This window comes from Sturnus vulgaris, chromosome W (genome assembly GCF_052056855.1).
Source record: "Sturnus vulgaris isolate bStuVul1 chromosome W, bStuVul1.hap1, whole genome shotgun sequence".
Classification (NCBI taxonomy): domain Eukaryota; kingdom Metazoa; phylum Chordata; class Aves; order Passeriformes; family Sturnidae; genus Sturnus; species Sturnus vulgaris.
This window is the reverse complement of record NC_142282.1, coordinates 33,130,108-33,151,162: the sequence shown is the minus strand read 5'-3', so window position 1 is coordinate 33,151,162 and position 21,055 is coordinate 33,130,108. Positions and strand designations below refer to the sequence as shown.

General features: G+C 44.9%; 2 protein-coding genes across 2 annotated transcripts in view; one reads left to right on the top strand and one right to left on the bottom strand.

Annotated features, from left to right (window-relative positions):
• Positions 1 to 10,958, top strand: part of LOC148220102 (endogenous retrovirus group K member 7 Gag polyprotein-like) — a 108,454-nt gene extending 97,496 nt beyond the window's left edge. The window contains 1 exon segment of the mRNA XM_088155781.1: positions 10,825 to 10,958. Coding sequence (XP_088011907.1) covers positions 10,825 to 10,958 — 134 coding nt within the window.
• Positions 10,959 to 12,128: 1,170 nt separating this feature from the next.
• LOC148220101 (endogenous retrovirus group K member 7 Gag polyprotein-like) lies at positions 12,129 to 20,173 on the bottom strand. The gene is given in 4 exon segments (XM_088155780.1): positions 12,129 to 12,133; positions 13,313 to 13,972; positions 18,295 to 19,461; positions 20,155 to 20,173. Coding segments are annotated over 4 exon segments (1,851 nt in total).
• Positions 20,174 to 21,055: the final 882 nt, after the last annotated feature.

Below are 21,055 nucleotides of genomic sequence, written 5' to 3'. Positions count from 1 at the left end.
GAGAAAGCAGCTCTCTCTCCCCCTTCAATAAATTGAAGAGAGGTTCTAGGTCCTCATTAGTGAGGCCTAGCCAGGGCCTGACCCAATTCAATGACCACCCACACAGGGAATGGAGATCTGCTAAGGTTTTAGGATTACAATTAATTTCCAATTTCTGCGGAACAATGGTGCGTGCAGTAATTTCCAAGCCCAGGTACTTCCAAGGTGGCATCCTTTGGACTTTGTCCTCCTGCAATTCAAATACAGCAGAGGTTAAAACTTTAACCACTAGGTCAAGTGTGTCTTGGAGTAGAGAGTTATCGGGGGCACACACAAGCACATCATCCATGTAATGAAGGATGATGGCCTCCCCTCTCTGGGCACGCACCTGGGACAGCAATGAGGCCACATGCCACTGGCAGATGGAGGGACTACATTTTAATCCCTGGGGAAAACCTTCCAGTGGTAGCGCTTCATTGGGGCTTCTCGATTGATGGTAGGAACCGAGAAGGCGAATCGTGGGGCATCCTCTGTGTGTAGGGGAATGTGGAAGAAACAGTCCTTAATGTCTAGAACAGCCAATTGCCAATCTTTAGGAAGCATTGCTGGAGAAGGCATTCCAGGTTGGAGAGACCCCATGTCCTCAATTGCTTTGTTTATTTCCCGGAGGTCGTGGAACAGCCTCCACTTGTCCTTCCCCGGTTTCTTTATCACAAAAACTGGGAAATTCCACTCACTTGTGGTCTCCTCTATGTGGCCTTTAGCCAATTGCTCCTCCACAAGCTCCTCAAGCGCCCTGAGCTTCTCCTTACTCATCGGCCACTGTGCTACCCACTTTGGGGTATCATCTAGCCATTTCAACTTTTGGGTAGGGCGCCCCACAGTGGCCGCCTCTAAAAATCCCGAGGAGTCTTAGGAATAATCAATTTTCCCCCCCCACTGGGACATGGTGTCTCTCCCCCATAGAGGGCATTTATAGTCTGTAACAAATGGACAGATGCTAGCCAATTTTCCATCCAGCCCCCCAATTTGTACCATGCTTTTTGATATTTTTGCCAGTTTTACTCCTCCTACACCTTGGATTCTGCCTGCCACAGGCTGAAGTTCCCAACGTGGCGGCCACATCCTTTCGGGTATGATAGTCACATCAGCACCTGTGTCCAGTACCCCTTCCACATGGAGGTGATCTGATCCACGGGTTAGGTTGCATGCCAGAGAAGGTTTGTCCTCACCCACCACTTCTGCCCAGTAGACTTCAGGTGATTTTCCATCTGCTGGGACCTCGGCTGGAACAGGAATGGCCTGGGCAAGGATTTGTCCCTCAACCAGGTAATATGGTGGTAGAGGAAATTGTGCCAGGAGAATGAGGCCAGTTATGCTTCCCTTGATGGTCATGGGAGATACCTCAATCTCTGGGGTCTGTGTGCTGTGTCCCCGACAACAAAGTACTCAGTGTCCAGTTTCATGTGGTTTAACGTCACGTCCTGTGTACTGTTAGGTAAGTCCACTGTAATGACTGTCCAATCAGGTGACCTGAAATGAAAACCTTTTGTAGTCACAAGCCTAAAATGGCCTAGTGGCTTCCAAACCTTGAACATTTAATATTTTCTTTGCCATGCATCCCCACACCCTTTCTCCCATCCTCCCCCTTTTTGTTTATTAAGAGAGAGTCTTTTGCGAGTGTGGAACCCGCAGTATTTATAGCCGAGCGCGCTATTGTGTTAATGGCGGGTACCCGCTGTAAAGCTAGATTTTTGTTTGTTGGTCTTCTTCTGTTTCTGGTTGTGTGGACAGTCTCTGGCGAAGTGTCCTGACTGCTTGCACTGGAAGCAGATTACGTGCTGCAGCTGCTCTGGTGACATTGGTTGCTTCTTGGCTTCTGGTGTTACAGTTGCCGTGGTCTTTGGGTGTGCCAGTCCTGGATTTCTCTCGTGTCCACTGAGCAGTTCTGCTTTCCTGGCGCAGGCTTCTATCATCTGTGCTAAGCTAGGTGCTGGCTCGAGGGGAAGGCCAAAAATAACCCTACGGCAGGTTTCATTAGCATTCCTCTGAGCCATCTCTTTAATTAATTCAGCTTGTACCCCTGGATCAGACACCTGTCTTTCCACTTGCGCACGAAGGCGGTCCACAAACTGTAAGAAATTCTCAGAAGCAAACTGTTTAATGTTAACATAACTGCCTTTAGTATCTACTGTTGGTAGTTGATTATAAGCCTTTTCTGCAACATTGCATATTTTATCCAGGACAGACTTGGATAGTACTCTGGTTTGGCTTTCGGGGAATGCCAATCCTTTTCCCCACATAGGTGTTCATATGTTATGTCATTATTATCAGCATCTTTTGCATCATCTGAGCTTTTTAAAAGCTCTAGTAAAAGCACTTTCAAAGATCTTTTCCACAGGCTCTCCCATAGATCATATTCTGAAGGAGTTAACAGACATCGGAAAAGATCTTTGATATCATATGGGACCAGTTCGTTTGAGTTAAAGGTGGCTCTCATCATGCCTTTAAAGATTTCACTATTTCTACCAAATTCTCTCTGTACTTTACAAATTTCCTTTTTTATCTTGATAGGACAAAGGTTGAAAACTTCTTCTACCATTCCTCTTACCAAGATAAACTACAGGAGCAACTGATGGTATATACTCTTTTCCCTGGTGTTGACTTTCAGGGCTGGGCATCCCCCCCCCACCCAAACCCGCGGGCTGCCCACCCCCCCCACCACGGGGACACCATCCGTCCCACAGGGGCTGTGAGCTGATCCCTCCCCACCCCCACCGGCACTGAACTCAGCAGGGGCTCCACTGCCCTCCCCCACCCCGCAGCAGCTTGGAGGGAAGCAATGTGAAACCAGAGCGGGGGAGGGTGGTGGGATCCAGGGTTGCAACACCTGTGAGCAGGGTCGCTGGGTGCCGTGCAGGGCTGGGTCTTGGAGGGGGGAGGGGGCAGTGGAGCCGAGGGCAGGGATGGGTTATGGCAGGGGACAGACTTAGGCGCAGGGTTCGGAGGGTGAAGGGGGTTGCGGAATGAAGGAGGAAACACGTGGCTGCCACCATATGGGACCCCCCCTACCCGCTGTATCGCATGGCCAGAGCTATCTGGGACCCCGACACCTTCAGGCGTAGCCACGTGGCCGTTGCCCAGAGGGGCAGGGAACAAGGAAGGAGTGCTGACAATTTTCGAAAAATTATCAGAACCGGGATACCGGGAAGGACCCAGGGACTCAGAGCAGCCACAGCAGTGCTGGGCACCCTGCACCCCCCAGGGAGACCCGTGGGTCCCCTCCAGGTCCGGGTTATAGGGTTTTGGGATAAGGGAAGGTGATTCTGAACCGTTTTGCTGCTGCTCTCTGTTGTTTTCTGTCTGAATTAAGTTTCCGAATTTGTAAGATAATCAGGAGGAATACAGAAGCTGTTTTATCTCCATTTTCCACTTTTAAAGTTAATAAATCCCCTATTTCATCCCAAAATGAAATCGAATTTATATTTTGCAATTCAAGGTCAGATTTTTCAACAGACAACCACCTGGCAAAACGGGCTAATTTTTTCTTCGATATTAAAACATTTCCTGAACTTAATATTTCCCTGAGTTGGTTTCTTATACTCTTTTGTAAGGCAGATTGCTGTAAGCCCATGATGTTTAACAATTTGCCACTATATCTACCCGACTACAGTTAAAAACACAGGAAGAGAGTTAGTTGTTAAAACCTGCCAGGTACACTACGGTTTTCAGGCTTTACTGGATGCGGAGCCGATGTTAATTTTGCCGTTTCTGTTGGTAAAACCCACGTGGCTCCCGCAGCGCTGTAGGGACTGACCCCGCCGCAAAAACCCATGTCAGGAAAATTAATCCACAAACACCAGAGGTTTATGTCCAAAAAGGAGACAGAGGAGTCCTTTTTGCTTTATTCGAATAAAGGGAGAGGCCATGGGACATTCCCCTGGGATCTCTCAAATTTTCGGAGGACGCAGCCTCCTTTTTATCCTATTTTCCCGGCCGCATTTCCCTCTCTCTTTCCCCATTGGCTTAGGTACTTGAGAGGCACAGACTTCCCGGAACGCCTGATACCTGAAATTCCCCTCTAATGTATAACCCTCCCTTTTAATTTTTAATTCTTATAGAATTCATAGTTTTCCCCCCGTTGCTTCTTTCATCTTTCGATATCCAATTTCATTTATCAGCAGCCCTACACTTTGTTTGTAAAGGCAAATATCTCTTTCCATTCATCAATCAGTGGAATCCATCCCATTGTTTCTTTTATCTCTCAGTGCTAGCCTTATCTATAGGCTGATCCACAACTCATTTGTAAAGACAAATTTAACATTCCTCTCAATCCCTCCTCTTTTATTTGTTTAATAATTGTCTTTACAAACTTTAGCTATCATTGACTTAATTTCTTGTTTCTGAGTTCTTTTTGGTTTTGTAATTATTTGGAGTGACATCAATTTCTTTTGTAACCATCTCTGGATCAGTAGGCGTGGCTATTACCTGCATCCCTTTGATCACATGTTGAATAAGTTGTACTAAGCAAGGGATCATGCATGGTAAAAATATTAGAGTTGCTACAGCACATAAGAGGAAAAAAAGTAGTTGTTTAACCCATAGTCCACCAGGTAGCCAAGAAAACATGTCCCATTCCCATAAAGGTTTTTGCTACTTTTTCTCCTAAGGTCAAAACAATTATTTTCCCATTTTTGGCTCCAACCTAACTGATAATATAAAGGTAACATTATTAAGAGAAACATTCTGATTGTGTAATCTAATTTCCTAACTTAATTTTTACTTTCACGTTGTTTTTCACACCACTTGTGGCGAGTGAAGGCACAGAAACAGCTTAACATAAAGAAAACAATGACAGCAAGGGTTGGTCCCCAGTGCCTGGAGATCTGAGAGGAGGGATGCCCACACAGACTATTTCAGCAGGCACTCTGTGGGTGGGCACACGAGGCTTCCCCCGATGTCGACGCACTGGCTGCTGCTCCAGTCCACTCCTGACGAGTGTCAGTCGCGGCTTCCCGTCCTTCTCCTCCAGTTGAGATGTCCAAATCTCTGGGGCTGCAGAGACCTTGACCCGAGTGTGATGGGTCCACCCATGTTCAGCTGTCTTGACGGCTATTCCTGTGGTCAGTAACACCTGGAAAGGTCCACGCCACTTCGCCACCAGTGGTGCTTCTTCCCACTCCTTAACTAGGACTCAGTGTCCCGGTTGGATGTTGTGAACAGCAAAAGTCTAAAGGCAAGGTTTGTGCCAGCTGAGCTTCCTGTCAAAGAGATTTCACAAGAGACAGTATCCGAGCCATATATTGTTTTAAATACACATCACTTATCTTTATCCCCCCACTCGGCTGAGAATTACAAGGGTAAGGAATTCCAAAGATCAATTCAAAGGGAGATAATTGAATATCTTCCCTGGGTCTTATCCTTGTTAAAGCCGGGGGCAGGAGCCGTACCTACGGCATCTTAGTTTCTATTACCAGCTTCAGGAGATGTTTCTTTATTTCTCCATTCATCCTCTCAACCTGGCCCGAACTTTGTGGGTGCCAGGGGGTATGGAGGTTCCACCGTATTCCTAAAGCAGTCATAACTCCTTGAAGAATTTTTCCTGTAAAATGAGTTCCCCTATCTGAATCTATCGCTTCCACCATCCCTTATCTTGGAATTTTTTGTTCCAAAAATATTTTAACAACTGATCTTGTAGTTGCTGACACAGTTGGAAATGCTTCTGGCCACCCGGTTAATTGACATACTATTACCAGAAGATATTTAAATCTTGCCACTCGAGGCATTTCAGTAAAATCCACCCGGCATCTCTGGAAGGGACGTACTGCCCAACGCCTCCCTCCCCTGGCCAGTTTCTTTGTAACTTTGTTGTTGGTTTTAGCACAAGTCAAACAGCCTTCAGTGGCTCGCTTTGCCAGACTAAAGAGACCAACAGCAGCGTTCATTTTGAGGAAGGCTTCTGCCAGTCCTCGGGAGCCCCAATGACTCCCTTCATGAAGTTGTTTTAACAATTGTAAGGCTAGAGCTTTTGGTATCCACTGCTTACCATCCCTTGTAAACCAATTATTTTCTCTTTTCTCTGCCCCACTTTTTTTAAATTATCTCAAGTTCCTCTGGTGGAAAAGAGAGTTTCTCTGGCAGCGGTGCAGTTACTGGGAGCATAGGCAGGATCTTAGAGACTTCTGGCAACAATGCAGCTTTGCGAGCTTCTTCATCAGCCAGTCGGTTTCCTATTGCCTCTTCCGACCATCCTGCCTGATGCCCCTTAATGTGGATTATCGCCACCTTTTTTTGGTAAATTCACTGCCTCCAATAGGCGAGAGATTAAGTTCTCGTGAGCTAATGTCTGTCCTCTGCAGCTTAATAAACCTCTTTCTTCCCATAGTTTTCCAAATGCATGTATTACCGCATATGCATATTTAGAATCAGTAAAGATATTTACTGTCTTGTCCTGGTATAATTCACAGGCTCTCACAAGCGCATACAGCTCTGCTGTCTGAGCTGACCAGGTGTGTGGTAACCTCCCCCCTTCCTTTAATTGTTTCCCATTCACGATAGAGTATCCTGTAAATCGTTTCCCTTCTACCACCTTGGAGGACCCATCAATGAACACATTCTCTCCCTCAGGCCAGGGAATATCCCGTAGATCTTCTCTAACCCGTGTCTGGAGGTCTATAACCTGGATACAATCATGGATTTCTTCCTGGCCCCCCTTTTCTCCAGGGCCATTTAAATAAGAGGCTGGATTAAAAATTTCCCCACCTTTAAATTCTAAATCCTCCTGTTCCATTAAACAAGATTCATACTGTAATAATCGAGCACTCGTCATCCACTTAGAGGCTCTCTCAGTTAACAAAGCTTTAATCTGATGTGGGACTTTAACAATGAGATCCCCTCCCCTTGTCAGCTTTCGGGCTTCAGCCACCATCAGAGCTGTGGCTGCACAGTTCTGCAGACAATGGGGCCAGCCTCTGGCACCGGGTCTAACAACTTAGAAAAACAGGTAACAGGCCTCCGTGTTCCCCTATGCTCTTGCACCAAAATTCCTTTAGCATGACCCTGTTTGACATCCACATATAGCTGAAATTCTTTTTCTGCGTCTGGAAGAGCCAAGACTGGGGCCTTAACCAATTTGTCTTTTAATTTCTTAAAGCTTTTTTTCTCCTTCTGGTGTCCATACCACAACATTAGGACTGTTTTGAGTTAAAAAGTTATATAAAGGTCTGGCCACCACAGAAAAATCCTAGATCCATGCTCTACAGTACCCCACCAACCCTAAAAACTGCCGTAACTCCTTTTTAGTCTGGGGTAATGGTACCTGTAAAATCCCTTGTATCCTTTCTGGATCAATACACCGTAACCCTTCGGACAGAATGTGTCCCAAATATTTGACCTTCTTTTCTACCAACTGTGCTTTCTTTTTGGATACTCTAAGTCCCTTTTTTGCAAGAAAATTAAGCAGCTTTACAGTAGCCTCTTCAACCACCTTTTCCTGTTCCCCTGATAAGAGCAAATCATCTACACACTGCAACAACTTGACTCCTAAGGGTGGAGTAAACTCTCTTAATATTTTCTGCAAAGCTTGCCCAAACAGAACTGGTGACTCTGTATATCCTTGAGGGAGTACTGTCCATGTCAATTGTTGTTTCATCATTTTCCCTCCTTCCTCCTGTTCCCACTCAAAAGCAAAATACTGTTTACTATCTTCTGTGATTGGACACCCCCAGAAAGCATCCTTCAAATCCAGTACAGAATAATACTGATGTGAAGAAGGGATTTGATTTAGGATTGTGTATGGATCTGGAACTGTGGGATGCCTTGGTTTGACAATCTCATTTATTATTCTTAAATCCTGCACCATTCTGTAGGTTCCATCCGGTTTCTTAACCGGCAGGATAGGAGTGTTATAGGGAGACATACACGGCTCTAAAAGACCTGCTTTTAGCAGGGACTCAATAACAGGCTGTAACCCCTTCTTTCCCTCCCTTGAAAGAGGGTATTGCTTTTTAGACACCACTTGTCCTGGTTGCTTCAAATTGGAGAGGCTCTATGTCCAGTTTCCCATATTTCCCTGGAGCTGCCCATACTTCTGGATTTATTTTAGCATAAGCCTTTTCAGACATTTTACACAAAGATATCACAGTTTCGGACTCCGTGTCACTTCGTACAATACTAATTTGCATTCCCATTCTAGCCATCAAATCTCTTCCCAGTAAATTACAATCACAATTAGGAACAAACAAGAATTCATGCAGTTCAAATCTGTCCCCCACATCTATTAACAGCGGTTGAATAAAATGCACTCGCTCATCCTTCCTGCTTACTCCTTGAATAACCAAGGATCTTTTTGACAATTTCCCCCCCTTAGGTATAAAATTTAAGGTGGACCGAGAGGCCCCCGTGTCTACCAAAAAACACACCTCCTCTCGATCCGGACCCACCTTAAAAGTTATCAAGGGCTCCTGAGTGGTGGGTCCTTGGTATAATAGGAGCCCCTGACACCCCTAACAATCCATTTCTATTATTCTCTGGACTTCCTCCTCCTGAGGGTCCAGTTGTTTTTGCGGACACTCGTTTTTCCAATGCCCTTCTGCCCTGCAGACAGCACACTGGTTCTTCCCCAGCCGCTGTTTGGGTCGGCTGTCCCCTGCCGAGGAGGGAATCCCTCTGCCACTTCCTTGTGGCCGACCCCGTCCCCTCTGTCCCTGGGGACCCCTTGGACCCTGCGGTTTATTCCTCTGGGGCTGCAAAAACTCTGCCATCATCTTTGCTTTAGCTTCTGCCTTTTCCTCATCCCTTCTTACACATATCTGCTGCGGTTTTCTAACCAATTCCTTTAGAGGCTTATTTTGCCACTTTTTATCTTTTTGTACCCCTTCCGTATATCAGGCCAGGCTTTAGTAACAAATTGTACTTTAAGCAATGTGTTGAAGGCTGGCCCTTCAGGATCCATCCCCCCGTGCTTCCTCAAGGCATCCCTAATCCTCTCCAACCAATGAGGGGTTTCCTGTTTCTCCTGTTCTAACGACATAGCCTTAGCTATGTTGTTAGTTCTGGGAGCCGCAGACTTGATTGCCCTGATCAAATAAGCACGGCAATCACGGTGAGCCAGACTGGCCTGGTTATTTGGGTCCCACTGGGGGTCTGCCTGGGGGATGGCATCACCCACCGTAGGTGCATTGGGTCCAGCCCCCCCTGCTGCTTGTGGATGTTCATCCTCCCACAGCTGCCGAGCTTTCTGCAAAATCATTCGTTTCTCTGATGACCCAAACAAAATTCCCAAAAGAAAATCCCAATCCTTCCATGTATAATCTGCATTTCCCAAATATTCCTCTTATCTTTTCCCCCACCCCTATGGGATCATCCAAATATGGGGGTAATTCTTTTTTTCAACCCTCTTATATCCTGGGTAGTGAGTGGTACAATTACAAACCCAAATCCTCCCCCTTGACCCCCCCAAAGGAACTTGACAGAGTGGCATCTGGTGTACCCCTGTCTCTTGGGGGGCTTCTGATGCCCTAAACTGAGTTCCTCTTCTAGTTCTGGGGGGTGATACAACATGCTGCTCCCCTCCCCCTACACCATTATCCTTTTCAGGTGGGGCTGTAGGAATAACATTTCCCTGATCCCCTTGCTCTGAAAGTTGAGGATACAGACGACCTGCAGCTGGCTCTGGGTCAGCTAGCAACACTGGAGGACAAGACGGGGGAAGGTGCTGAAAAACATTCCAATCCTCACCACTTTCCTCTAAATACCTTCACAAAATTCGACACAAATGAATTTTATCTGTTCCATAAGTAGCCATATAAGTCCCCTTGCCAACTTATACTCTGGCCACACAAAATAACAATATTTTACCATAATTTCCATAGTTACTTCTGGGTGAATATACAATCTTTCCCAAGACCTTAGCATTCACCCCAAGGGACTCTCCGGGGGTATTATGGGATCGTCATCCCATTTGCCGGGGCCCCTTCGCGGCTTTACCTTTCCAACCCTCTCTGGGTGCCCCGTTTTACCTGTGCTACCCTCCATGGGTGCCCTCCCAGGTTTACCTGTGCTACCCTCCATGGGTGCCCTCCCAGGTTTGCTCCCCGAAGATCCCATTTTACTCACCGGTGAGATTTTCAGTAGTCCTTCCCTGCGGACTCTTCACGGACCCCCCTGGTCCGCCACTCGTCTGTCTCCTGGACAGTCTCGGGAACCCAATCAATCGCCCGGTGCCGGCCGGCACCAAGGGGAGCTGATCACCGAAACTGGGTGCGGCGCGCCTTCAGCTCCGCTCGCCGCCCGCCGCCCCGGACGGTGGAAAGATCCCGGACGAGCCCCCAAATTGTCAGGAAAATTAATCCACAAACACCAGAGGTTTATGTCCAAAAAGGAGACAGAGGAGTCCTTTTTGCTTTATTCGAATAAAGGGAGAGGCCATGGGACATTCCCCTGGGATCTCTCAAATTTTCGGAGGACGCAGCCTCCTTTTTATCCTATTTTCCCGGCCGCATTTCCCTCTCTCTTTCCCCATTGGCTTAGGTACTTGAGAGGCACAGACTTCCCGGAACGCCTGATACCTGAAATTCCCCTCTAATGTATAACCCTCCCTTTTAATTTTTAATTCTTATAGAATTCATAGTTTTCCCCCCGTTGCTTCTTTCATCTTTCGATATCCAATTTCATTTATCAGCAGCCCTACAGTTTGTTTGTAAAGGCAAATATCTCTTTCCATTCATCAATCAGTGGAATCCATCCCATTGTTTCTTTTATCTCTCAGTGCTAGCCTTATCTATAGGCTGATCCACAACTCATTTGTAAAGACAAATTTAACATTCCTCTCACCCACAAAAACAGCAAAAAACCGCAAAAAAACCCTCCGTGCCACCACTTTGAAACCGATCAAATCTGCCTGCCTGCCGCTGCGCCTGGGTGATTGCGTCCAGCGCCCCCAGTCCACGCACCACACAACTTTGCCGCGGGCACACTGAGCCGCGCGCACGCCTCTCACACGCCCTCGCCGTCTCTCTCCTCGAGAGCTGTGCCGTGCCAGCGAAATGCCACCGGTGAGAACCCCCCCGCGGAGCTCCAGGAACCCACCCGCCGCGAAAGGAGGCTTCCACTCACTTTTTTTTTTCTTGCAGGCAGAGGCGTCTGAGTAACTGTAGTGGGTCTACGTCCAGAACCGACCTGCCTGGGCTTCTGACAGGCTCCCGGTGCATGCTTAATGGTCATCGAACTGCACAAAATGCAGCTAAAAGAAATTTAAGCTAGTTTATCAGCTCCAAGCCTTCTTGAATCCCAAAAATAGGAGTCACAGCCGAATGTGGGGTGCTCTGTAGAGACCATTCAAGTTGGGCGCCAACTGAGGCTTTTTCTCAGCCCTAAAATGGGGTTCTTCGCCCTTCCTCTGGTCTAGCTCAGGTGTTAGGGTGATGGCTCCCGGGGCCCTTGCCTCATGGATGTAAATTAGATAACAAAAGAGGCTCTTTTCCCTGATGAAGTTACAGGATTTATTTCTCGTGGGTAGCGAGGAAAAGAGGGAGCAAGAGAAAAAGAGACAGAGGTCAGGGGGCACAGATCTTTTCTAGGGTCTGAAAAGGGGGGCGGGGAGAAATTGGATCCCAGCCAGCCCTGTATGGCGAGAAGGGGAGAGGGACCAAGCTACAGGGCATAGCAGGGGTCAGGGAATGTACCATTTACAATTCATCTAGGAAATGCAATTGTCTTTCCTACCTGCTTGATCAGAGGCACATTAGAAGAGCAGTATGGACCTGAGGGGCAGATGCACATGCCTTCACACACCTCGCAGTGGGACTGTGGTTAGAGCTGGAGGTTTGATATTCTTCCTAATAATTTGAGTCGTTAAAACAAAGCCAGAGGTAACAGGCCAAGTGAAAACACAATGCCAGGTTGCGGAAAGAGAATGTTACCTATCTGAACACCTACATAAATTCCCCATCATTATCTTTGTTTAGGAGACCAAGCCAATGTCAGTGTAAATGAAAACAAGTGTGAATATTGATTTTTCTTGAATCAAGACTCAGCTTTATGTCCAAGTCAAAGGCCAATAAACCAGAAAGGCTCCGCTGAGCACAATGCAGAACTAACATGGAAGACAGTAATTTGACCTCTTATGTAAGCAGTGTTTGCTGGGGTCTTCATGCTGGAAAACAGGAATCAATAATACGCACTCAGTATGAATGCAAAGAGCAGAGTCTTTAGTTTTAACAAAGAGATGATTTTTATACGTTTTCAGTGGTTACTTAGAGTTTGTTACAAAGAGTACGATTGGTTACACAAAAGACGTATTGTCTTGGGGTGACTGTATGATGCCTATGTCCCCAAATCGTCTGTTCTGTTGGTGTTGAATATTAAAATCTTCAACTTTAAGTCTGGTTCCAGGAGTGAAAGGGCAGAGGGGGGAAGAAGAAGTGCAGAGTTTGTTATCAGAGACTGCACTGGCTCCCCCGCATTCCTGCTCTCAGACTGTGTTGTCTGCGGTGGACAGCGAGAGAGAGCTCTCCTTTGCTCTTGGTTAGTTTTTTGGCTAGCTGAGGCAGAGAAGCCCCCTGGATTGTATTTTTGTTGGTTTTTTTATTTCCCATTTTTTTTCTGTTTTCCTGGAACTGTTTGAACCTGCTTTGGACTGAAAACCCAGAAGAGCACCAGGAGCTCACACCTGTGGCCCACCGGGCCTGGCCTGGGCCGCGGCATTCCCCAGCACCAGAGGGACTGAGAGCAGACTGAGTGAGCCGGGCAGCCCACAGAAAGAACTCTTCTAAATCTGCCATCTCCTCGGAATGGCGAGAGGTTTTGCTGTTTGATATTGTTCGTTGTTGCACTGGGAGGTGTGTTGCCTGTTGAATAAACAGTTCTTTTTTTTCCACTTCTCTCCAATTTTTTTTTCCTTTTCCTTTTTCCCGAGGGACCTCATTCAGAGGTTTCCTCCCAAATTTGCCCTAAACCAGGACATGTATATATGTTAATAGTAATTCTATTGGTTCATCTAAGATCTTTCTACAGTCTAGTTATTGCGTACGATACTCTTTGAAGTGGACATGGTATGTCAACTAAACAGGATCTTGCTTCCCCAGATGTCTTTTCCTTTGTTCTTGCTTATCTCAACGTTAAAAGTTATGTTTTTGTTTTTCTCCTATAGTCACGCCAAGGACACGGTAACCTTGAACAGACCTTTAACATAACTAAGGTAGTTTTCTATAGACAGGCTGCAGAGCCAGAGGTCCTACTAGGCCGCCAACATCTCCCCCTTTCTATTCAAAAACAGCATTGGCCATACGTCGAATTTGAAAGGAAAAACCCTGGATGATGCAATGTCCCATACATAACACAATTACTACAATTAGTACAATAATAATTCCTATCTTAAGGATATCTTTTACCCATGCAGAAATCCCAAAAGACATTAACCCGTCATCAAGGGGGTTGTGATTGACAGTAATCTTCTTAGCGTGATCTTGAAGCCATTCTAGCTGCTTATGGATTGAATCATTATGATCGGACAAGTTAAAACAACACATTCCTTCAAAATCTTCACAGCCTTTACTTTGGGCCAACAAAAGGTAATTTTGAAGAATAGCTTGTCGGAGACTACTCATATCTTGAGCCATTTGGGACAGAACTTGTGTAGTGACATTGGCCTGTTTAGCTGTCCAGCACGCTAGGTGTTGGATCTCAGTTAGCGCTTGTGCTGTTCCCACTGTGGGTAGTAACGCTGCAAAAAATCGAGCGGTTCTACTCCATAGTTCCACTTCATCATCGCATTTATCATCTAATTCCGAGACTTGTCGTTTTTCCCTTCTATTTTTGGAAATGTTCCAGGCAATCAAATGATTATAAGAGGGTAGCATTAAAGATAACTTGCCAAGGTAACAAGGACCCCCATAAGCATGATGAGGTATTCCTTGCCAGGCTCTATCTCCACAGATTAAATATAGGCCTTGAGGTAGGGAAAGGGGCTTAGAAATGTCTAAGTGAATATGACCTGAACCCCACCCATAGGGGGATGATCCACAATGTTCACTACTATTGTAAAACTTACAAGGGGTTAGCCAGACTTGTTTTTTAGATTCGTTAATGTTCCAACTAGTCTGCCCAAAATACACACATCTGGAGTGATTTGCTTTTCAGCTGTCTAGTAAATTTAACTCTTGAGGATCCCATGGCAGGGTTGTATTTAGAGATTTGATTATTTTTGCCAGGCAGTGACTGTTGTTTTTTACTTCTGAGCAATTGATAGGGGGGGCTATAGTAATTTCTTGTGGTTGTACCGGTGACCCAATGAGGCAAGTTTTAAATGGGTCAGTGGCTGCACTAAGATGTAAACAAAAATTTGTGTTACCAGTTTTGTTGGCCCAAGCGATCCAGAAGTTCTCTTGAGGGAGGTTGATTGATTGCGAAAAGCACTGGGTAAGAGTCAAACATAGTGTTAGTAGCTTAATTAGCATCATTATTGCTATGGATTTTGCAGGCAACAGTATATTGGCTAGATATAATAATAGTACACCAAGCAGTCTCAACTAGCTTTGTATAATTTAAAATATACCACGCATACAATGCTAAATTCCTTTCTTCTATTGATTCAAATAGGCTTATAGCTTCACTAACAGTTAAGTCAGGCAGTTTTAACCACTTTCTAAGTGATTCTAAAGGTCTTACTGATTGGCGTTCCTGACATTCATTACATCCCAAAAAGCAAGTATAAATATCACTGGAGTTATACTCCCTTTTACAATTTCCACGTAAGAAAGTTCCTAATTTCCATACTACACAACCGCAACGAGGAAATAATACTTCTTGTATTCTAGACCTAAGATATTTCTGTACTAGTCTACGCAAATCAATCACATCTGGAAAGTCTGGGATATTAGGGTGTGTTCTTATTGGTTCCTTGAGAATAATGATTGGGATCGGGATGAGATCTTGCACTCTATTCGTCCACCGTTGAATTTGGCTCTGTGTCTTCTCCAGTTTCCTCAATCTTTGATATCCAAGGCTTGACCCACTTGGCTGGGATCCAATTAGGTTTAGCACCTGTTAATACACAAGCATAACCCCGTCCCCATGTCAATAATTGGTGGGGACCAGTCCATTGTTGTGATTGGGGTTCCCATACAGATACTTGTATCTTATGAACAGTCAAAGATTCATCCTTGCAAAAATGCAGTGTAATGGACAACATTTGGGTTTTTAGCTCAGGGCGTTCCATCCACATTTTCCAATTGTGGACATACAATGTTTTTGCTACAATTTCTTGTGGAGAGAGGGTGACATTCCCCTCCCTTTGTAAAGCAGAGAAAAGGCGTTTAAGGTCTTGATGTTTGCGTTCTACAATAGCTTGCCCAGTACTATTGTGAGGTACTCCTGTGACATGGGTAATGTTCCATCTACGGAGGAACTCACGTGAAGTAGAACTAACATAATTAGGACCGTTATCTGTTTTTATTTGTTGTGGGACACCATGCACTGCAAAAGCTTCTAACCAATGTCTGCAGGTTGCCTTACTTTTGGCGTTTATCATAGGCGTTGCCCATACTAGTCTGCTACAGGTATCAACAGTGACATGTACATGTTTAAAGCGTCCAAATGATGGCACGATTGTGACATCTGATTGAAACAATGTTCTAGGGTGGAGACCACAAGGGTTCACTCCTTGTAACTGGATTGGGGGTAGTTTTGCCCAATCAGGACAACATGCTATGATACCTCGTGCCTCTCGTTTTGTTAGATGGAATTCCTTCTGTAGGCTTAATGCTGACTGGTGAAAAAAGGCATGAGAGGCAACGGCAACGTCAAAATTACTGAGTCCAATGGCTGGTGAGGATACGATTTGGTCAATTTTGGCGTTTCCTTCTGATAAAAACCCTGTTAGATTGAGACGGCTGCGGATATGTGTTGAGAAAAAGGCATGGTGCCTGATATTAATTACATTTACTAGAAGAACGAGTTCATGATAAATTAAGGAGTTTGAGATTCGACCTATTAATGTGTCCTCAATTCTTTCCAAGATAGAGGCAACATACAAGGAATCGCTAACGAGATTAATTTCTTGAAAGTCAAAGTGTTGAAAAGCTAAGGTTACAGCCTTGAGTTCAAGTAATTGTACTGATCCTTCCGGATGTTGGTAAACTACGACATCCCAGTTGCCATTTTTCCATATTGCATATCCGAACCTTTTGGTCCTTCCACTGGCATCAGTAAAAACAGTGATCGCATTGGGAATTGGCTTAGAGTTTCGCAATGTTTGACCTTTTAGTGGGAGGTTAGTGGAAAACAAGGCATGTGACGGCTAATGATTATCAAGTTCTAAGCCAATAGTGGCTGTAGTGAATGTATACGATAGTGATTGCCATTCAGTGCAAAGAGACAAATTATTTATGGGCACATAAAGAGAAGATGCATCAACTCCAAAAACAGTATGCACTCGTTGGCGTGCTTTCAGAATTAAGGATCCTAAATGATCAATACGTCTTGTAACAGAGGAAGTGAGGCTACATGCTAAAAACACCCATTCCAATAAGAAGAAAGTCTTGAATGATTCCTGCCCAATTATAGCAATTTGTTCAGCAGGGTAGTTAATGATATAAAGGTTTATTGGTATGGTAGGATCAAACCTAAAAGCAGTTGTACAATGCAACTTTTTAGCAATTATTTGCAGTGCTTGTTTCCCTTCTTGGGTTAATTCCCTTTTATCATTAATGTCCTTTGAACCTTGTAACAATTTTCTTAAAGGATCTAAGTCTTGATTTGAAATACCTGCCCATGCACGTATGCTTTGAATGTCTCCTAGAAGCTTTTGCACATCATTGACTGTTTCAATATTTGCATGTAAAGTTACCTTTTGAGGCACAAAGCGAGCTTGTGTTATTTTAAAGCCCAAGTAAGACCAAGGGTCGGAGAATTGCACCTTTTTTTTCTGCCACTTTCAATCCCCACTTTTCTAATTCTAGCAATAATTCCTTTTGTTTTAAGTGGGGTAATGGAAATTCACTTGCGACTAAAATGTCATCCATAGAATGATATGTTAGAAAATTTGGATTATTAAGTCTCCATTGATGTAAGGCTTGGTCTACAAACCATTGACAAATTGTAGGACTATTTTTCATACCTTGAGGGAGTACCACCCACTCATATATTTTCATAGGTGCTCTGTGATTAATGGAGGGCACACTAAATGCAAATCGTTTGGTATCTTCAGGGTGCAACGGAATGCTAAAAAAGCAATCTTTGATATCAATAATAAACAGGTGATAGTTTTTTGGTAAACCAGCTGGCGATGGCAAACCTGGTTGCAGAATTCCTAAAGAGTGCATTTGATTATTGACTGCCCTTAAGTCATGTAAAAATCTCCATTTTCCCGACTTTTTTTGTATAACAAAACCGGGGGTATTCCAGGGACTCATAGAAGGTTGTAAATGACCAAAGGCTAATTGTTCTTGTACTAATGAATGGAGATGCTCTAATTTATCTTTAGTGATGGGCCACTGAGCCACCCATACTGGTTGGTCAGATTTCCATGTTAGTTGTATAGTGGGTCGAGCACCTATCGGCTCAGTGGCCGCCCCTGAAAATGTTGGTTGGTTAAAATGACATTCCATTGACTAAGCGTGTCTCTACCAAGGATCCAAAGAGGAGTGTCTAGTACATAAGGTTTTACTACAGCCTTGTTTCCCTCTTTATCAGTAATTGCTACAAATTCCTGACTTTGTAAAGTACGGGTGGTTCCAGCAACTCCTAAGATTTGCTCATTTAAGAGTGTAGTGGGCCGCTGCTGAGGCCAAGCAGTTAGTGGTATTATGGTGACATCTGACCCAGTGTCTAGCATCATTGAATGTTCAAGCATTTCGGAATCATCGATATTATCAGAATACAATTTTACAGTTACTTGCCGGGTCGGTCTATCACTAGTCATGACTTGAGCAAAGGCAATTAAGGGTCCGGTACTACCAAAACCACCAGATCTTTGTGAATTAGTAGCTGTTGGAACCTGGGGAAGAAAAGGAACAAGTTGAGCAATTACACTACCTTGTGGAATGAACATTGGTGGGGAAAAGACTTTCACTACTATTCTGATAACACCACTATAATCAGCATCAATTACACCAGGTAAAACGAAAATGCTGTCTAAAGTGGCCGACGATCTCCCTAGCAATAATGCGGCCATACCGCCACCTAGTGGACCTTTGGTAGTACTATCAATGACGGTAACAGAATCATCAAAAATAGTCACAGAGTCTCTAGTTACCAAATAGACTCCAGCGCTCCTTTTTGTGGCGGGGAGCATGTTGTAGAGACAGCCATGGCTACTGAGAGGTTCTTTTTGTTCGCAGCGCCCCCCCTCGCAGCTCATCTCGTTTCCCGCCAACGGTGTCCCATCCTTTTTAAATTTGGATCGGCATTCATTTGCCTTGTGGCCAAACTTTTCGCATCAGAGGCAAGTGCCGACAAATGATGTAGATGTGAGGTTCGTATTGTTATTTTGTTGTTGTTTTGCCAAACTTGAAGGACCATGCTTTCTAATACGTCCGGTATGACCGCAATTATAGCATGTATTGGGAGGGCCTTTGTCCCCGTTCCCTTGCTTGTGTGCTTGAGTAATGGCTGCAGCTAAAGCAGCAGCATGAATTCGAGCTTTGTCCTTTTCAATTTCTAAAGGGGCTCGTGAACATTGTTCAATCATTTGTATTATTGTCATATGAGCTGGTAATGCTGCTAATAATCGCTTGCAGGTGGCATTTGCATTTTGCATAGCTATTTCTTTTACTGAAGTATCTTTCATATCAGGAGGGACATCTGGTGCTACCTCTACTCCTTCTTTAATCCTGTCCACAAAAGACAAAAAGGATTCATCTTCCTTTTGCTGAATATGTAAATAAGGTTGTCGAGGCTTACCTACTTGGGGCAAGTTGTTAAAAGCTTCTAAAGCAGCAGACTTGCTTTGAGCTAAAATGCGAGCCCCTAACATTGCCTGTCTTTGTGGATCGATGAATTGACCATTTCCCATAAGCACATCTAGCGTGGCAAAGCGTAGAGGATCACCTTGCGGCAAATTGACATTATCTAATTGTTTAAGCTCCAATCTTTGTTGCCACTTTGCTAAAAATAACATATAACTAGTAGGTCCTAGTATAAGCTCAAACATAGCCTTAAGGTCAGCAGGGACGAGTTCTTGATATTTTAGCAATGCTTCTACTTGCCACCTTACCAAGCGATTATCAACACTGTAGTCCATTACAGATTTTTGAACCCTTGCTATCATTTGCCAGTCTAAGGGCTGCCAAGCATTATTACCACCAGTTCCTCGCACCACCGGAGCTGAGACAAACTGAAAATCTCCCTTCAACTCAGCATTTGTTACCACTCCTTTCCACCTCTTATTCATGTCAAAAGAAGGGTCTTTGGGGATGGAAGTTTTGTCAGGACCTTTCCCTGAGCCTCCCAAGCCTCCCAAGCCTCCCGAGCCTCCCTCCCCTCCTTTGTTCCACCAACGCTGAAAAGAGTCATTAAAGGTAGTTAACAATCCCGTCCCTTCCTTTTCTGTAGAATGAGAAACATTTGTGTTTTCAATTTCAGAAAGCATTATTGGGGGTAAACCTTTAGATGTTAGAAATTGATTTGCAGTAGGCATATCCCACTCCCCCGCCTTAACCAAATTGATAATGTTCTGTCAGCGTTGAGATGTAGAAGTATTCGGTGCAGAAAAAGAATTTTCCTCTAAAGTTTTGAGGCCGGAGAGAATGGCGTTATGGGCCTTTTTATATGCTTCCCGAATCGTTTTACTTTTGGAACCCTTATCAAGCCGCTTCATTTCACCTAACAGTTCAAGCATGGTTTCGGTCTGCTTTTGCAGTGTGGACTGTAAATCGTCCGTGTCCATTTCTGTTTCTTCGGGAAGAGGCACAGTCGCTGGGTCGAAAGTGGGAGGTGAGGGCAGATGTAACACGGGGTCAGTATTAGTGGGATTAGCGGGCGCTACGCTCATTGTTACTGGGGGTGCCGTAGGTACCGAGGGCGCAGAGGGTGCCGTAGGTGCCGGGGGTGCAAAGGAAGGCACATTATGAACATCGGTAGGGTCCCAGGGTGGTATTAAATCATCATAGGGGCCACGGGCCGCAGGGGCTGACATGTACGCGGGTGGGACAACAGCAGACTCTTGGGTGAGTTTACCAGCTACGGCAGTGACCATGGTCTATGCTGCTAGTTCCAGCTCAATTTCAGCACCCATTTGTTCAATTAACATGCGCAGCTGCCGGTACGTAGGAGCTAAGGATTTTACCTCCTTATTCCCAGTTTGTATAGCTTCCCACAAATCTGCCCCGACTTCTTGCCAAGTAGTCTCTTTAAAAACATCGGTAGAGTCTTTTAAAAAACCACGATGTTTAGCCCAATACAGTAAATTCACGAGCGAAGACCGATCAACAGTCTCTCCTTACTTTTGGGCAAGTTTCATTAAGGCATAAACAGTAGCCTTCTCGATAGCTGATACCGTGTTTCCCATCCCGGAAATTTTTTACAGCCGTCTAAGGCTCCGACTCACCGGTCGACAGTGGCCACTCACGCCTCTCTCGGACGCCCGGTCGCAACTGCAGCGGGAAGTCAACGTTCTCCTAGGCGGCACGCACAGAGACCCTCCACGTAAAAGTCCGTCTGTTAAGCAGTCTGGCCCCTTCGGATCATCACGTCGGGGTCACCAAGATGCTGGGGTTTTCATGCTGGAGAACAGGAATCAATAACACGCACTCAAGATGAATGCAAAGAGCCGAGTCTTTATTTTTAACAAAGAGATGATTTTTATACGTTTTCAGTGGTTACTTAGAGGTTGTTACAAAGAGTACGATTGGTTACACAAAAGACGTATATATGTTAATAGTAATTCTATTGGTTCATCTAAGATCTATCATTCTACAGTCTAGTTATTGTGTAAGATACTCTTTGAAGTGGACATGGTATGTCAACTAAACAGGATCTTGCTTCCCCAGATGTCTTTTCCTTTGTTCTTGCTTATCTCAACGTTAAAATTTATGATTTTGTTTTTCTCCTATAGTCACGCCAAGGACACGGTAACCTT